This window comes from Ochotona princeps, chromosome 2, assembly GCF_030435755.1.
Source record: "Ochotona princeps isolate mOchPri1 chromosome 2, mOchPri1.hap1, whole genome shotgun sequence".
Taxonomy (NCBI): domain Eukaryota; kingdom Metazoa; phylum Chordata; class Mammalia; order Lagomorpha; family Ochotonidae; genus Ochotona; species Ochotona princeps.
Genome location: NC_080833.1, coordinates 78,999,255 through 79,018,390, shown reverse-complemented (window position 1 = coordinate 79,018,390; position 19,136 = coordinate 78,999,255). Strand labels below are relative to the sequence as shown.

The following is a 19,136-nucleotide window of genomic DNA, read 5'->3' as shown; positions in this document are numbered from 1 at the left end:
TGGTATCTAACAATGTATTCTGACAAAATTCTATTGCAATAAAAAAATTGGTGTTCTACAGTTATTAATTATATTTATAACGTGAACAAGAAATCACCTCTTCCTAAATTTTTTATTCTTTTAGGAAAAAATCCACAAAATTTAAGAATGACTATAACCCAAACACAACTAACATTCCTATTATTTCCAAATAAACAAAACCATAATACATACACTTTATTCAATAACAACAAATATGGCTCAAACACTGTGCTAAACTATTACATATATATTTTAATATAACTGCACAACTAACTTGATAAATATGCTTTTCACAGAAAAACACTGAGATACAGATAGCTCTCGTCTCCTCAGCTTTGTTTGCTTCCCAGCACACTTAATAGGACATGGCCTTCCGTAACTGCTAGGTTTATGGTTTCAGTAAGGACAGCAACTAGACTGGGCCTCAGACTGTTGAGTTCCATCTTCAATTGCCTGGAAAAAAAGTGATACAGCCCCAGCGTAAGGTGGATATCTGATCTGACACTCAGTGTAATCGTGTGGACTAATGAGGAAAGGAACATTCCTCAGAAAAGGGAAATTAATCAACAAAGTATTCTTCAGAAAACAATGCTAAGGAAGCTCACAATTACCTTTACTAAGGAAATCCAACTGTATCTTTTTTTGTTGTCAACTTTCTAAGAATTTTATAGCCTCCATAACTATAAATCCAACTGACCAAAAGTCTTGGCCATTTCATCACAGAAATAACAAATTCTTGTTTAAAATAAAACTCCAGGAAACATCTTTACCACATTTCTTCTCTTGAATTATTTCTTAGGAAACTAGGCCTAAGAAAGTCTATTGAATAGATGGAAAAACTACTAAATCCACTTCTCACTGAAGTACAACATAAGGTAGCTCTGAAATAAATTTGTTCACTACTACAACTGTGTGTTGTTTTCTGGGTGCTACAAAGAGATGAATGTCCAAAGAGCAACCTCCTGTCTATCCTGGGATAATGTAAGGGATCACGGAAGAAAGAACTGGACTAGTAAACTAGATGGGGCATCTACTGGACAAGATTGCTCACTTTCAGAGCTTTCTAATGACACATACCACTGGCTTTCCTCTTTTCTGCCATTTTTAGAAGGAAAAGCAAGGGAGAGAGGAAGGAAGACGACAAAAGGCAAAGAAACACATCTATAGTAAACCCGCAAAAACCTCCAAATCATAGAAAAGATGAAAAGAACACACAGCTAATGGAACAAGACAGTATGGCTGTTTCATTCCCACTAAGGAGACCCCACATTGTAAAATGAACAGGAACAATTTTACCTCCTCTCAAAGTGATACTGAGTTACTGCAGTCAGCAAAGGCCAGAAAATGACATGTTACATTTCAATAGCAACCATTTTCAAGAGAAACAGTAACACCTGCCTGTTTGAATGTCCTTCCAGAGAACCCAGGATTTAGAACTGTCTTCAAAAATGATGAAGCAGCTCTGTTTCAGTATGTTTATCTGAAATACAGAGGAATACTTATGGATAGCTCTTAAAATTATAAACATAAAATTAAATTTTAAGATTATTAAAAGTTTACTGCAAAAACTATCTTAAGGTAACTTGCCTTTTTGATAGTTCCAAGATAAAATAAGCCATCTGACCATCTAGCTAGGACATCCTGACCCTCTTCAAATTTACATGCTGGCTTTTTGGCTTTATGTCCATCCTGTAAAGACAGCTTGGTCAAGGATGTTGGGGTCTTTTGGTTTCGACGTAAAGGAGACCGCTTGTGGACCAGTGAATTACCTGCCCCTGTAGAGTCTCTGTTTAGGGAATAAAAGATCTATTTAAGATTTACTTGTTGAACTTATTTTATACCATTGATATACTTCATGTGTATTTCAAATCTGATTATTAAAAACCTTAAATTGAGGAAATATATAATAAGTACCTTAAGTCACAAATGTCGCCCAGAGGATTTGAAATAAATTAACAAGTCTCAATATTCACTCATTGCTTCCCCTAAGTAAGGACAGAATTCAGCAGTCACTCCGAAATAACATGAGGGCAGCCGTGATCAAAATGACAGCTGCATTAAGTTCAGGTGGGCAGGCATTATTAAGTCATGAGCAAAGGAAGCATTAAATCTCATGACTGCATTTGAAGAACAGAATTGACTTAAGTTTAATTACACCACATGTAACTAGCACACTAACCAGTAACTCTGGAAGGTAGATAGGTATATCCACACTCATTAGAAGAGCAATCATGGCCCTCTTTATACCAGGACTCATCAGACAAGCAACCATCACCAATTTCTGAAGAAATTAAAAAGCTGAGCCTTCACTGAGTGTACCACTGTCCTTTAAGTATGTAGACCAAGAGTTCAAAAAAATTAAGAACCACCAATTTTACAAAAGCATACTTAAACGAAAAGCATAAAAGCATCTATCTTTTAACCAAAAGACCGCCATACTAAATTATATAAACTAGATACTGCAAAATTATAGTCATTCCACAAACAGTACACTATACCATCAAAAGTATAGTGTATACTTTCTCAAAGGTACCCAAGCAAAGGATGGTTTCACTTTTCTAGCTTAAGTTTTTCACTAATTAAGCATACACACACAGACAATAATCTTAAAACAGCATGAAAGTTCAGTAAAAATAAAACAAGCACAGAATGGGGAACAATTCAATATCTGAAAATCACGAAAATCTAATTTCAAGACCTAAAATTAAACATATTTCAAAAAATTCTGTCACTATTATAGAACAGATGTTTTAAAGACACTACACTACTTAAAATAAGTCAGACAACTATTGTATAATTCTACTTACTTGAGGTAACTAGAGAAATTACTCATAGAAATGGAAGCACAGTGAAAAGTAGGTGCTATACAGAAGGGGGAATAAGGAGTATTTAATATTTACAGTTTCAGCCTGAAAAAAATTTATACAGAATGTATCTGAAAAAAATAACTGCTATTTCCCATATCTGCTTAAAAGTAAATCTGTACATCCAAGAAGTCCGACAGAGTCCAGCCAAGATAACCCAAGAGCTCTACAATTAGTCACATCATAGTGAAAATAAAGACAGAAAATGTTAAAATCAGCAAGACAGAAATAACTTATCACACACAAAATTTTCAGTAAGATTAACTATAGACTTCTTTTTTTTTTTTAAAGATTTATTTATTTTATTACAAAGGCAGATATACAGAGAGAAGGAGAGACAGAGAGGAAGATCTTCCGTCCGATGATTCACTCCCCAAGTGAGCCGCAACGGGCCGGTGCGCACCGATCCAAAGCTGGGAACCAGGAACCTCTTCCGGGCCTCCCACGCGGGTGCAGGGTCCCAAAGCATTGGGCCGTCCTCGACTGCTTTCCCAGGCCACAAGCAGGGAGCTGGATGGGAAGTGGAGCTGCTGGGATTAGAACCGGCGCCCATATGGGATCCCGAGGCATTCAAGGCGAGGACTTTAGGCGCTAGACCACGCCACCGGGCCCAACTATAGACTTCTCATCAGAAATAATGAAGGCCAGAAGGCAGTGGGACAACACATTCCAAGTGCTGAAAGAAAAAAGCTATCAACAAAGTTAAATCCAGCAAAACTTTCTTTCAGAAATGAAAAAGACCCTCAAAAAACAAAACAAACAATTAAACCTGTTTTACTAGTAGAGCCACCTTACAAGGAAATGTTTAACAGAGTCCTTAAGATTGGGTTTGGACCGTTAGCCTAGTGGCTAAATCCTCTCCTTGCATGCCCCGGGATCCTAAACGGGCACCAGTTTGTGTCCCAGCTGCTCCACATCCCATCCATCCAACTCCCTGCTAGTGGCCTGGGAAAGCAGTCAAGCATGGCACAAAGCCTTAGGATTCAGTACCCATGTGGGAGACCTGGAAGAAGCTCTAGTCTCCTGGCTTCGGATCAGCTTAGCACCAGCTATTACTGTCACTTCGGGAGTGAACCAGCAGACAGAAGATCTTTCTATCTGTATCTCCTTCTCTCTATATATCCCCCTTTCTAATAATAAAATAAATCTTAAAAAAAGAAAAAAAGAATATCCTTAAGGTTGAAAATAAAATCTCATTCACGTAAGATATTTGATAATCATAAAAGATAGTATGACTGCCTCATCCAAATCAAGTATACAAAATGATATTTGTACTGTTAAGCTTAAAACACAAAGAAATGTAATATATTTGACAACAGCACTAAGTGGTTGGAGGTAGAAAAACTCCATTACACAACAAATGTATAATCGAACCTGTGCAGCTAGTTAAACTGCACCCTCAGTGTCCCATGCAGGAGCAACCAGGTCAACTATTTGGGGTGGAATGGGCAGCTAGGAGTTCTATATGGAATCTTCTTTGCGAGTGTCACAGTCAAGTACTCGAGCCATCATCTATTGGTTCCCAGGCACATTAGAGGGGAACTAGAATAGAAGTGGAGTAGTTGTGACTTCAACCAGCACTCAGAACAGAGATGTGGGCATCCCACATGCCAGTTTAACTGGCTGTACCAGTGCATCATAAACCAGCCCCTAAAACAATGTTCAAAGAAAAAGCTCCTTGTTCAACTGGCAATTCAAACAATAGCATTTCATGCATACTTCCTGTTTCATGATTCATGACATTAAAAGCTTACGCTCAATGTTCAGATTTAAGGACATTTAGCTTTACTGTTTCAATAACAATTTTCTGTCACATGAAATAATGTTTGTTGTTTACCATCACTCCCCTAATTCATGTTAAAGCACAAAGGCGGCTTATTTAATAGTGTTTTTAGCAAATCCACACAAATGTCAATAGGAAAGATAGAAACCTCTTATAAGGTATATTACCATGAAAAGAGCTGTGTGACACAGAAACAATTTAATACACCTTTACAACACAGTATGAACATGACTGTAGCAGCAGGCAACTTCTTAAAATGCCTGCTAAGTGTAGTAGGTATGTGAGAAATTTTGTGTCCCTTAAGTAACTAACCAAGCCCTAAACAACATAATAAATTTTGAGTGAGAAAAGACCTCAATGAAAGACCAGATTGGGCTAACAGCTAGATTCTAGAAGAGAAACTGCACCAGAAGAAATCCTAGAAGAAAATCAAAACAAAACTGCATGTTTTTGAATTCTACACATACTGCTATTTTTGAACAAATTCTGTTCCTTTTTCCTACTGTCAAGGTTTACCTGTATTATCCTCCCCACTGTACCACACCCACTATAAACATATCTTCAGATGGACCCTAAGATAGCAAGCATTTATTTATTTTTCCATCTCCCAATGCTTCTGCTGTTTCTACTAATATTTCTAGTGTGGTATGTCTCACTAGGATGTAATGTAATAACCTAACTTACAAGGAAGACGGGGCACTTGGCCTGGTGGGCAAGCTGCCACTCGGGATGCCTACTTCAGAATGCCTGCGTTTGAGTCTCTGCATCTAATTCCAGCTTTCTGCTAATGAAGAACTTGAGTCTCTGCCACCAACATGGAAGATCCAAGCTGAACTTCTGACTCCAGGCCTCAGACCGGCTCAGGCTCGAGCTGCTGCAGAAACTGGAGGAGTGAATCAGCAGATGAAATACTGATCTCCACCATTCAAATAAATAATTTTTAAAGTGAAAATTCCGTTATCTTCTCTCACACAAAAGAAAACTAATAATCTCTTCATTTTGCTTATGCGCAGCTCATGTAAACTTAATTTTTAACAAAAAAAATAGAACCACATATGCTTTTTGTGTAACTTTCCTACCTACATGAAAATGGATCCTTCCATCTACTTAGTACCATCTACTGAGTATTAAACATTTAGGAAGCCTAGCCATTACGCCTCCCATGTCCTACAGAGCACCAGGGTTTGCTGTCCTGCTCCAGCTAACTCCAGCTTCCCGCTAAAGCAGATACTTGGGGGTTGCATTAATGGTGCAAATAATTGGGTTCTCATCACCCACATGGAAGGCCTGGGTTGAGGCAGGAGGCTCTCAATGTCATCCTGACTCCATTCCGCCTGTTGTGATCTCGGGACAACTTAGCAGATGAGAGTGTACACATTCTGTGTGTGTGTGTTTATGCCTCTCAAATAATTATGCAATATAAAAGTATATAAAAAAACCTTTTCATCAACTAACATGTTACTTTCTTTCTACTCATTACCCAATTACGGAACATTTATGCTCTTTCCAATGTTTTATTATTACAAGCAATAATACAAAGCTCATTCTTCACATTTCCAATTAATATCTAAATTCTTGAAAATTACTATATCAAAAAATACATTTTCCTTTTCATCATATAAAATACAAACACAAAATTAAACAAAACAAATATAACCAATTATCAAGTATCTATCACTAGCTTTTAATTCTTATCTCATAAATACCTTTCATGTATATACTCCTGCCCACCTCCCATTCCCATATAACTTTTAATGTCTTAATATTCAAATTACTCTCCCAAGATACCAATTAACTCTCCCAGTGACACTATCATAGTATTCAACGACCCAACTCTTCAAAAAGGAGTGTTACCATCCTTGTGTTGAAAACCCACATGCTACATGCATGAATGTGATCACTCTCTATATTTTCACTTCTATTATTATTGTAGCAGCATTTTTTTTTTTTTGGAAAGGCATTTATACAGAGAGGAGGAAAGACAGAAAGGAAGATCTTCCATCCGATGGTTCACTCCCCAAGTGGCCACAACAGCTGGAGCTGATCCAATCCAAAGCCAGGAGCCAGGAGCTCTTCCGGCTCTCCCACGCGGGTGCAGGGTCCCAAAGCTTTCGGCCATCCTCGACTGCTTTCCCAGGCCACAAGCAGGGAGCTGGATGGGAAGCAGGGCCATCAGGATTAGAACCAGCGCCCATATGGGATCCCGGCATGTGCAAGGCGAGGAGTTTAACCACTACGCTATCGCGCCAGGCCACGTAGCAGCATTATTTACAGGATGTTAATAATTTGTATGTCTGTAAAAACTGCAGTTCATGTTCTTTGCCCATTTTAACTGGAAATGTTAATCTTTCTTCTAACAGTTAAAGCATGCTAAACATTATGAATAGCAACCTGTTAAACATATTGCAAGTATTTTTCCCAAGTTCCAAGTATATTTTCCAAGATTTGTTATGATAAATAGATTTTTGACTGGAGAAATCAGTACTACTTTGGGAGGTGCCCATCTGACCTTTTGAAAATTTATTTTTACTTGAAAGGCAGACATACCGACAGAGAAACGCAAAGTGAAAAATCTTCCATCCTCTGATTGACTCCCCAAGTGACCAAAACCGCCAGAGATGAGCTGAACTGATCCAGCTCCCTGCTTGTGGCCTGGGAAAGCAATCAAGGATGGCCCAAAGCCTTGGGACCCTGTACTCATGTGGGAGACCCAGAAGAGGTTCCAGGCTCCTGGCTTCGAATTGGCTCACCTGCAGCCAATGCGGCCACTTGGGGAGTGAATCAACAGTTGGAAAATCTTCCTCTCTGTCTCTCCTCTCTGTACATCTGACTTTCCAACAGAAAATAAAATAAATCTTAAAAAGGGGGGGGGGCGCCCCGCAGTAGAGTACCTGGGAAGTATCAGCTGTGTTGCAATTCCAGCTTCCTCTTGATACACATTCTGGGAGGTAGCTGACAATGGCCCAAAGGCTGGGATCCCTCTCACCCATCACTGAATTGCCAGCTCCAGGGTTTGCCTGGTTCGGCCCAGCCCAGCCCAACTAGTGCAGACATTTGAGGAGTAAACCAGCAGATGAGAAGTGTCTCCCCTAACCCAAGCCCCCACATACAACATGTGTGTGAACCTTTGAATAAATAAAATTGTTTTAAATATCAAAAGAAATCAGTCAAACCTAAAGCACAGAAAACGTCTTAAAGATCAGTCCTACCTTCTTGCTTATTATTAAGAACAAAATACAGCAAAATACACTTTTTTCCAAGTATTTTTTATGAAATATATTTGATACAAAAATGATACTATTTTTATCAAACAGTACATAAAGATTGAATGAAAAATAGTTCTATCATTATTTTCCACACACCAGTCCTGCTATCTGACAGATTTGAAAAGCAGAGTGAGAGACAGTGAGATCTTCCACCTGCTGGTTCACTCACTCAACGGTAGTGACAGCAAGCCAGAAGTCAGTAACTTAATCAGTCTCCCAAGCGGGTGATAGGAGCCAAATATGTACGCAGAAAACTGGCCTGCAAGATACAGCTGGGACTCAAACTAAGACTCAAACCACAATGCTGGCCCACTCCCCAGTCCTACTTTCTAACAGTGCCTATTTAATATTCCTACATTACTCCTTCTTGGAGGTACCTCCATATTTCCAAATAAAGTTGTAAACTTCTCTTTTTTAAAATCCATCAATTTTACATTAACTTCTTGAGACATGCTGGCCGAGCAGCTAAAGTCCTCACCTTGAACACGCCGGGATGCCATATGGGTGCCAGTTCTAATCCTGGTGTGGGAAGCCATACATACAGGCAGAGGCCCATGAAGCAACGGACAAAGACCTAAGCAGCTCCCATGATCAGGAACATATATTAAAGTTAAACATATAACTGACTTTTCCCCCTGAACATAGCTACTCCCCCTGAGACTAGCCCCAGGGAGTAGTGAAGACCCATCCCCCGACCAGGAGACTTGATTACCATAGCAACCCTACCTGGAACTCTGCACCCTTGGTTTTATGACCTTCTCACCCTGCCAATATCCCACCTTATCAGGTCTAACACCCTCCCCCTGCTGCGCCTGGAATCCTGACTGCACTAACATTTGACTAACCCTAATTGCTTGCCTACCCTATCCTTCCTTCTCTCAATGTCCCACCGGACTGAGTATATCAGCCGGCTTGTGAAAATAAAAAAACGCCACTTGATCAGACTCTTGTCTTGTGGTCATTTTCCTCTGCGTCTCTTGTCCCCCATCCCTCGGTCTTGCAGGGTCTTCGTCGCACGTTGATGTCCCGCAGGACAGGACATCCTGGCAGCCCCATCCAGCTCCCTGCTAGTGGCCTGGGAAAGCAGTCAAAGACAGCCCAAAGCCTTGCAACACTGCACTCAGAAGTCCCTGGCTCTTGGCTTTGGATCAGCACAGCTCCGGCCATTGCAGTCACTTGGGGAGTGAACCACTGGACAAAAGATCTTCCTGTCTTTCCTCCTCTCTGTATATCTCACTTAGCGATAAAAAAAATAAATAAATAAATCTTAAAAAAAAAAACAACCTTGGTAATTCACACCTTACACAAATCCTACTTCCTACCTCTAATTCTCTATCAGATTTATTGGACTACTTTCGGTGAATTAAATTTCATTTACTTAAGCTATAAATATCAGTCACTGAAAACAAATACTTCGCAATGGAAATACAAAGTATTTTGAATTAAACAATAAAAACTGCACACTAAAGTTTGTGGAGGAAACCTAGAGCAGTTTTTAGAGATAAAGTCTGAAAACATGTACGTGGGAAGAAGCAGAATAAAGGCTACTAAACTAAGTATTTACATATCAAATGGGGAAAAAAGGAGAACAAATCCAAAAAAGTAGAAGAAAAACTTAAAAACAGAAATTAACAAATGAGGGGACTAGCGCAGTAGCCTAATAGCTAAAATCCTCGTCTTGCATGTGCCGGAATCCCATGTGGGCGCCAGATCATGTACCAGCTGCTCCACTTCCCATCCAGCTCCCTGCTTGTGGCCTGGGAAAGCAGTCCAGCACGGCCCAATGCTTTGGGACCCTGCACCCGTATGGGAGACCTGGAAGAGCTCCTGGCTCCTAGCTTCGGATCTGCACAGCACCGGCTGTTGTCACTTGGAGAGTGAACCATCGGATGGAAGATCTTCCTCTCTGTCTCTCCTCCTCTCTATATATGACTCTGCAGTAAAAATAAATAAATCATTATTTAAAAAAAATGGTGTTCCATCCCCTGGTTTACTCGCCAAATGGCTGTGACCTCTAGAGCTGAGCCCATCTGAAGCTGGGAACCTGGAGCTTCTTCTGGGTCTCCTGTGTGCGTGCAGGGCCGTCCTAGACTGCTTTCCCAGGCCACAGGGAGGGAGCTGGATGGGAAGCGGGGCTGCTGGGATTAGAACCGGCGCCCATATGGGATCCCAAGGCATTCAAGGGGAGGACTTTAGCCATTAGGTCACCGCTTCAGGCCCTGGAACATCTTTCTATCTCTCCTTCTCTCTGTAAATATACCTTTCCAATAAAAAATCTTTTTTTAATTTTTTTATTTTTTATATGCATTTTATTATTGCTATGATTTTATGATACAGCTCCATATTCTCTTATCCCCTCCCCAATTCCCTTCCCCCCACCTAGTTCCTCTATATCATTACTAAAGTATAGTTCTTCATACAGTCATATGTCCATCATTGCGGGCATGGACGATGGCAGAGAGTCCAGCATCCTATTGTCAAGATATAGTAAACAGCTTCATTGTAAGTCCATCTTTGTCTGGAAACAGAAATGCATACCATACTGCATCCTCACATCTGGATGTTAGTCTCCATTTCACAGCTACTGTATATCCCCTTAAATGAAAAGTCATGATACAAAATCAACAATAGAAAGAAAAATAGAAATTTACAATGCCACGAGGTTAAATGACATGTTACTAGATACGACAGTCTCCATTACACAACTACTGTACATCTCCTTAAATGAAAAGTCATGATACAAAATCTTTCTATCTCTCCTTCTCTCTGTAAATATACCTTTCCAATAAAAAATCTTAACAAAAAAAATTAAAACAGGGCCCAGAATGATATCCTAGTGGCCAAATCTTGCCTTGCACACACCAGATCCCATATGGATGCCAGCTCAAGTCCCAGTTGCTCACTTTCCTTCCAACTCCCTGCTTGTGGCCTGGGAAGGCAGTAAAGGATCGCCTGAAGCATTGGTACCCCATACCCATGTGGGAAACCTGGCTTCAGATCAGCTCAGCGGCCATTTGGGGAGTGAACCAGCGGATGGAAGATGTTTCTCTCTATATCTGCTTCTCTCTGAATATCTGCCTTTCTAATAATAAAGACAGATATTGATAGATAGATAGTCCATAATAAAGATAGATATAGACAGAGAGAGAGAGAGAGAAAGCAAACGAGCACTGTGGCACAGTGCATTAGGCTTTTGCTTTCAACTGCTATATGGGTGACAGTTTAAGTCCCGATTGTTCCATTTCTATCCAGCTCCCTGCTAATGTACCAGGGAAACTAGTAGAAAATGACCCAAGTGCTTAGGCCTTTGTCACATACATGGAAGATTCAGACGCAGTTCCTGGCCTGGCTTCAATTTGGCCCAGGACTGGATGTTGTGGCCAATGGGTGACCATCACAAAGGAACACTGACTCTGTCTCTGTAACTCTGCTTTTCTTTTTTTCTTTTATTCCCACCTTTTTTTTTTTTAATTATATTGTTGACAATCTTTACATAGTTAATTACGGTAAAAAGGTTCAGGGGCTATAGGAAAGTGGGTAAGACTATTATGTCCATATTGTTTCCTTCTTGTATCTGAGGTAAAGGGGGATATTGAGGGAGAAGCCCCACCCGGTTTCCCACCCACCCCTGCTTTTCAAATTAACAATCAAACAAACAAACAAAAATATTTAAAAGGAAAGAATGTAAAAACTCTAACATTGGGCCCAGTGGCGTGGTCTAGCGGCTAAAGTCTTCGCCTTGAAAGCCCCGGGATCCCATATGGGCGCCGGTTCTAATCCCGGCAGCTCCACTTCCCATCCAGCTCCCTGCTTGTGGCCTCGGAAAGCAGTTGAGGACGGCCCAATGCATTGGGACCCTGCACCCGCGCGGGAGACCCGGAGGGGGTTCCTGGTTCCCGGCTTCGGATCGGCGTGCATCGGCCCGTTGCGGCTCACTTGGGGAGTGAAACATCGGATGGAAGATCTTCCTCTCTGTCTCTCCTCCTCTGTGTATATCTGACTGTAATAAAAATGAATAAATCTTTAAAAAAAAAAAAAAAAAAACTCTAACATGTGAAAATACAAAAAGGTAGGGAAAAATTATTCATGCGGAAGATTACATTTACACCTTTGGTTCCTGCTTTTTCCAGACATTTGACGTTTTTGCAAGTCAACTACCTTGGTAGTAGGCTCTACATTCTGCATCTCTTTCTCCATGAATGAAATCAAGACTAAATAATCCTGGGGAAAATACTACATAAACAATGCCATGTGTTTACTTGTTTGACATCTCTACATCCACCTTGCCACTGTGCCATATGTTCCGCAGGAACAGTAAAAATAATGCTATTAAATAATGTATTTAAGGACTAGCGTAATGACTCAGTTGGCTAATTGTTCATCTGCAAGTGCCAGAAGGGTTCCCCTGCAAGCACCAGTTCATATACCCACTGATCCACTTCCATGCCAGCTCCATACCAGGGCAACAGAGGTAGACCTGGGACCCTAAGTCACCTGGCAGACCAGGAAGAAGCTCCTGGTTCCTGGCTTCAGATAGGTTCAGTTCTGTCAACTGTGGCATTTGGGGAGTGAACCAGTGGATAGAAGATCTTTCTAATTATCTCTACTTCTCTCCATAAATCTGATCTGCCTTTTCAATAAAAGTAAACAAATCTGGAAAAAAATTATCCCCTTGAAAAATAAAATTTATGCTTAAAAAAACAGCCAAATGTCACAGAAAAAAAAATGCCAAAATCTCAATGAGCTGAAAAATAGACATATACATAAACTAATTCATATACATAATGTAATGTGCAAGGAAATAGCTGTTTTTAAAGACTGATTTTTTACTGCAAAGCCAGATATATAGAGAGAGGAGGAGAGACAGAGAAAAAAATCTTCCGTCCGATGGTTCACTTCCCAAGTGAGCGCAATGGCCAGTGCTGCGCTGATCCAAATCCAGGAGCCAAGAGCTCTTCCGAAGGGTCTCCCATGTGGGTGTAGGGTCCCAAGGCTTTGGGCCTTCCTCAACTGCTTTCCCAGGCCACAGGCAGGGAGCTGGATGGGAAGTGGAGCAACCGGGATACCAACTGATTCCGAGCACATGCAAGGTAAGGACTTTAGCCACTAGGCGACCACGCCAGGTCAACAAGGAAATAACTAAAAAGATGTTAGTTACTGCAGAAAGAGGAAGCTGATGAAATTTCTTTTTTTTTTTTTTTTTTTTAAAGATTTATTTTATTTTCATTACAAATTCAGATATACTGAGAGAAGGAGAGATAGAGAGGAAGTGGAGCTGCCGGGATTAGAACCAGCGGCCATATGGGATCAAGGCGAGGACCTTAGCCACTAGGCCACGCTGCCAAGCCCGCTGATGAAATTTCTGTTGGAGCACTGAACTTTTTCATCCACCAGGTATTAGTTCAGAGAAAACAAGCTACGAAACACGAAATTTCTTAACTTTCTCATGTACTCACCCTAAACCTAGCCACATTTACCGAATCTACTTTTGTGAGAACATGCCTCTTCCCAGCAGTACTAGAGAACTCATACTCACAAAGCCCTCACTTTATGAATAATCTTTCCTCTTTTTTATACCCTTTACAACTCTCCTTTGACAAATATATGCCACAATCAGAATCAAAAACAAGGGACAGCTCTGGGGCACTGCAAGTTAAGCCACCGCCTGCAGTACCAGCACACCTATGGGCGCTAGCTCAAGGCCTGGCTTCTGATCCAGCTCCCTGCTAATGTACCTAGTAAGGCAGTAAAAGACGGCCTAAGTGCTTGACCCCACTGGGGCCAGCTAGTGAATGAACCAGATGGCAGAATTATCTGTCTCTCCTTCCAATTCTGAATAGAGTGAAAAACAAAATAAAGTTTTAGAAAGTTTAGGGCCCTGGGCCCGGCGGCGTGGCCTAGCGGCTAAAGTCCTCGCCTTGAACGCCCCGGGGATCCCATATGGGCGCCGGTTCTAATCCCAGCAGCTCCACTTCCCATCCAGCTCCCTGCTTGTGGCCTGGGAAAGCAGTCGAGGATGGCCCAAAGCCTTGGGACCCTGCACCCGCGTGGGAGACCTGGAAGAGGTTCCTGGTTCCTGGTTTCGGATTGGCTCAGCACCAGCCCGTTGCAACTCATTTGGGGAGTGAATCATCGGACGGAAGATCTTCCTCTCTGTCTCTCCTCCTCTCTGTATATCTGACTTTGCAATAAAAATAAATAAATCTTTAAAAAAAAAAAAAAAGAAAGTTTAGGGCCCTGTGCGATAGCGTAGCAGTTAAAGTCCTCGCCCTGAACACGCTCAGGATCCCATATGAGCACCGGTTCTAATCCCAGCAGCTCCACTTCCCATCCAGCTCCCTGCTTGTGGCCTGGGAAAGCAGTCGAGGACAGCCCAAGGCTTTTAGGACCCTGTACCCATGTGGGAGACCCAGAAAGGCTCCCGGCTTCGGATCAGCTCAGCACTGGCCGTTCCGGCCACTTGGGGAGTGAATCTTCAGATGAAGATCTTCTCTGTCTCTCCTCCTCTCTGTATATCTGATTTTGTAAATAAAAAAATTTAAAAAATCTTCTTAAAAAGTTTAAAAATACATTTTTTTCATTAATAAACTGAGAAAAGCATTTTCTGCTTCACAAGTTATAAACTGAGTTCTGTCCTGAGAACTATCAATGGCATCTAATCTCTAAATGACCAACTGCCAGACAATGCTCCGATTTCAGTTCTCATTGTCCTCAACCTTTGCATGTCAACTGAAGATCCTGGCCTATCTGCTCAAATTGTCTTCCTTTCTGTGATGCCTGCCACCCACAGTACATGACTCTTTCCCCATCTGTCCAACCATGCCTTTTCTAAACTGATTTTCCCTCTCTGTTAAACCTGTTCACTGTTAAGTTGCCCAGGGTTCCATTCTCTTATTCAGCAAGTTTTGTCTATCCTAAGTGGAAATATCTTCCTAATGCTTCACTTAATCTTCATCTGTTAACTGTTTCTAAATCACTTTAGCTCAAACCTGGCTCTCATGCTTCAGACCCTTTTCCAACTGCCTCCACTAGACAATTTTATCTGGATTCTACCAATACCTTTAACTTAATAATAACACTTCCTAGTATTTTCCTTCTTCTGGCATTCTCTAACTAGCTAATGCCATTACTATCTGGAAAGGCAGTAGAGGATGGCCCAAACCTTTGGGTCCCTTCACCTGTGTGGCGACCCAGAAGAAGCTCCTGGCTTCAGACTGTCTCAGCATCGGCCATTGCAGCCACTTAAGGAGTGAACCAGCAGATGAAAGATCTTTCCCTCTATCTCTCCTCTCTGTAAATTTGTCTTTCAAATAAAAAAATAAATAAATTTAAAAAGGAAGGAAGGAAGGAAGCAAGGAAGGGAGGGAGGGAAAATGACCAGAGAGGTCATAGCTTGATGATTATTTTGTCACAACAGAAGACACTATATGTGGTAAAAATGAAGAATAATTCACCTTATAATGCACAGGGAGATTTTGAACTTCCTCAGTTCCAAGGCAGTCTTTCATCTTTAGGTTCCTATGGCTTCCAGGGTTAACAGATATGACAATTCCTAATACGTGAATACAATTACTCCTAATACCATACTGTCCAATACTACTGCGTAAAGCATTTAAATTCTAGTTTTACTAGTGAGCCAAATTATAAATTCAGTTATTAGCATCACCAGTTACACTACTAGTGTAATTAATGCTAGCATTCTGCACAAAGCAAATATAGAAACTGCCATCACTACACAAAGTTCTACAGGACAGCAACATCCTAACAATACATATCACAGGGGCAGTCCTGGCAGCACAGCTATCAGAGATCCAGTTCAAGCACCAGCTACTCTGATTTGGATCCAGCTTCCTGCTAATGCGCCTGGGAAAGCAGCAAATGATGGCCTGAGTACTTGGTTCTCTGCTGACCTGGGGGAGACCCAGGTAAGAGTTCTGGACTCCTGGTTTCAGCCTGAACCTGCCCTGGCTGTTGTGGGGCATATGGGGCACGAACTAGTGCATAAAAAAATCTCTCCTCCTATTTGCATCCCTCCCTGTTACCCTGCCTCCCAAATAAGAATTTAACAAAGAAATATCGAGTCCTGCACTATAGTGTAGTGGCTCAAGTCCTCGCCTAGCACACACCGGGATCCCATATGGGCGCCGATTCTAGTTCCGGCAGCCCTGCTTCCCATCCAGCTCCCTGCTTGTGGCCTGGGAAAGCAGTTGAGGACAGTCCAAGCTCTTGGGACCCTGACCTGCATGGGAGATCCAGAAGAACTCCTGGCTTCTGCCTTCAGATTGGCTCAGCTCTGGCCATTGCAGCCGCTTGGGGAGTGAACCATCAGAAGGAAGATCTTCCTTTCTGTCTCTCCTGCTCTCTGTATATCCATCTTTTCAATAAAAATAAGTAAATATTTGAAAAAAAAAGAAATATCAACAAACTTCTACATTCTAATAGAGGGCTGTATTTCACAAGAAACAAATTTTCCTAAAGCACAAGGGACACACACATAAAAATATCAAGCAAGGAATATTGTTCAGGAAGCACTTAGGTTCTACATTCAAGACTATCACGCTACAGGCATTGGCCACGACAACTCCCCAGAAGCAAATTTCTCCGTTTGTTAAAATAGCCCACCACTATACTTTCAATTTCCTCAAGTCAACTGTAAAAATTATGCGTGTTTCTCTTACAAGCAAAGCAAATTATCCCTTCGAAGATCTAATGAAAAGGTATGAGTATTTATAATCCACAACATTAGTTTATGACCCATAGCAAAATATACAGAATCAAATTCCTTTCAGAGAGCTTTGAGGCCACAGACATAATTTAAAGCACTATTAAAAACACTTGTTTCATCTAGAAACAAGGATTAGCCAGGTGATTTCTATACATCAAGTTCTAAAATTTGCTTATGCATTTCATATATTTGCATTAATGTCCATTCGTATTAAAAATCTGCAGTTAGCAGGAAGCAGGTGCATTCTTAATTCAAATATTTAGAACATTTTTAGCACTTCAAAAATATTAGGTGAGCAAATTTTAAGATCTGAACATACATACATTTTATATTTAGGAACTTAACAGCAAGCGCTATTCTCTCAATACTATCACTGCAAATACTTGGGAAAGTGCCTAGCATGCCAAACACAAAAATACAGCACTTTATATTAAGAAACCTAAAACTCTTTTCTGGTAAACTAAACCACTGATTAACTTAAAAACTGTTGGTCAAAATGGTTGCATCTGAAGCATTTTCAAACCTTTGAAAAGGCCAATTAAGAACTTCAGTACATTTAATTATTTATTCACAATACTTTTAAGTTCAACTGTCTTTGAAATTCACCGCACCCATATCCCTACAGAATAACAATAATTCAAAAGAGATTTAGAAACATGGAAATTGAAACCAGCCTATCGGCAAGGTAGTATACAGGAGGGTCACATGGAATCCATCTGAAGGAGAAAGTTACCACGAGGGGAGCATCTGGAGTCAAATGAAATCAGACACTATTTACATATTTCTAGCTCCGTACTGACCTCACATGGTGCTTTCCTGTATGTTATATATAGGCCTCCCTCGGTTTTTTACACTTGAATTGGTCTAAGATGGTTTCTATCTTTTATTAAAGCTAAATGTCTTCAACAATAAAATAACATTCCATAACCCTTTTCCCATTGTTCACGAACCTTCACTGTTCATCCAATCACCCCAATAAAACCATCTGTTACCTCTAGTCGCTTCCAAAGAAATTCTCACAACCAAGGACACCAGATTGTAAAAACACACAGAGTTAAGAGTTCTGGCACTGCTGAAATGTTAAATCTTGGCAAATGGGTTGAAATCCCTTAAACCGTAATTATCTCCGTGGTAAAAACGAATACAACGCTCCCCTCCATCTGAGCAGGGGCTATGAGTCGGACTCGAGCCCGAAGCAACGCCTCCGACACTCCAGGCGCTCCACACAGGGTCCCCCCTCACCCACCTCCAGTTCCTCCCACTCCTCCTCCCCTGCAAGCTTCCAGGGCTGGCTCCCAGGATGCAGTTACCCAGCCCCACACGCAATCCCCACCAGCCTTCCCCGGCGCCCCTGCACTCGGCTCCCCGCATCTCCCTCGGCCCCACTTTCCTGACGGCTCCTCCCCTCGGCTCCCCACCGCCTCGTCACCAGGTTCATCCTGCCCCTCCAACCGTCTCTCCCGCCCCCAGGTTCCTTCCTGCCCTCCACACACAGCTTCCCCGGCTCGACCTTTTATCTCGTTCCTCCAACCGACTTCCCCAACGTCCTCCTGGCTACCGGAGCCCCAGTGTTCCCCGGCACTAGGCTGACTGACTACTCCTTCCCACCCATTCTTTCCCACACGCAGATGTGGGAAAGGCACCCCACAGACAAGAGCCCCCACCCCCACCTTGCTCCTCCATCTTTCCCTTTTATACTTGGCGTCCTTTCTTCCTCCTCCTCCTCCCCCACCTCCACCTCCTCCGGAAGAGTCGGTTCCCAGGCCAAGGTCTCTCACCTCATTCGGTCACTTCAGTGGTGCCAACCGCTTCATACAGGAAAAAACAACCAATCACGTCCCCGTGGGCGCTTCCCTTGCGACTCCGAGCACTTACCGGGCACCCGCCCCACCGGGCACCCCGCACATACGCACGCACAAACGGAGGTCCTTGGGGACGAGGGTTGCAGGTAGACTGAGCGCTCGTAACACCGGCCTCAAACACAGCCGACTTCGCTACAGCCCTTCGCCATTTTGGTTTCCCGCGGACTGCCGGTGCATTCTGGGATCGCAGAGCGACGCCGGTGCCGAATGGCAGCTCTCCAGGGCCGCGGCGGGGGCGGGGACTGCGCGGCGAGCGCGGAAGAACACCGCGCCCTGCGGCCCGGGCCGGGGCTGAACAAAGAGGGACTCTTTGACATTGCTGTGAGCCTCAGTCCTTCCGCGGCCGGTGCTAACACAATAGTGAGCGCTCGGCTCCCCGCCGCCGGCTTGGCTGCGCTGGGTTTCGGGAAGGGGAGACGCGTCGAACCTTCCGTGGGAAACGAGACAGTACGCTGCACCTCTTGCTGGGCCGATTTCCTTTACGTGGGGGGAAAACTTCGGCTGAACCACGTTTTGTCCAAACCCTGAGGTCTGCGGTTAGAATTTCCTTCAACCGGGAGGAGACTTCGTATGTCAGAATTAGATCTTGTTAAGCCCCGAACTCCTTATGAGGAG

At 42.4% G+C, this 19,136-nt stretch overlaps 1 protein-coding gene across 8 annotated transcripts in view; it reads right to left on the bottom strand.

Moving 5' to 3' along the window:
- The window catches only part of MTF2 (metal response element binding transcription factor 2), a 50,388-nt gene extending 31,618 nt beyond the window's left edge, over nt 1-18,770 (bottom strand). The window contains exons 1-4 of one of the 8 annotated variants that reach the window (XM_058659233.1): nt 18,573-18,770; nt 18,438-18,467; nt 1,609-1,807; nt 1,420-1,501 (exon numbers count right to left, since the gene is read on the bottom strand). In XM_058659233.1, coding sequence (XP_058515216.1) covers nt 1,420-1,501; nt 1,609-1,807; nt 18,438-18,442 — 286 coding nt within the window. In that variant the 5' untranslated portion in view covers nt 18,443-18,467; nt 18,573-18,770. Of the gene's footprint in view, nt 1-295; nt 471-1,419; nt 1,502-1,608; nt 1,808-18,437 lie in introns of those variants that run through there. The other 7 variants (XM_004582049.4, XM_004582045.4, XM_058659244.1 and 4 more) reach the window with 7 other exon arrangements.
- Between the last annotated feature and the right edge of the window lie 366 nt (nt 18,771-19,136).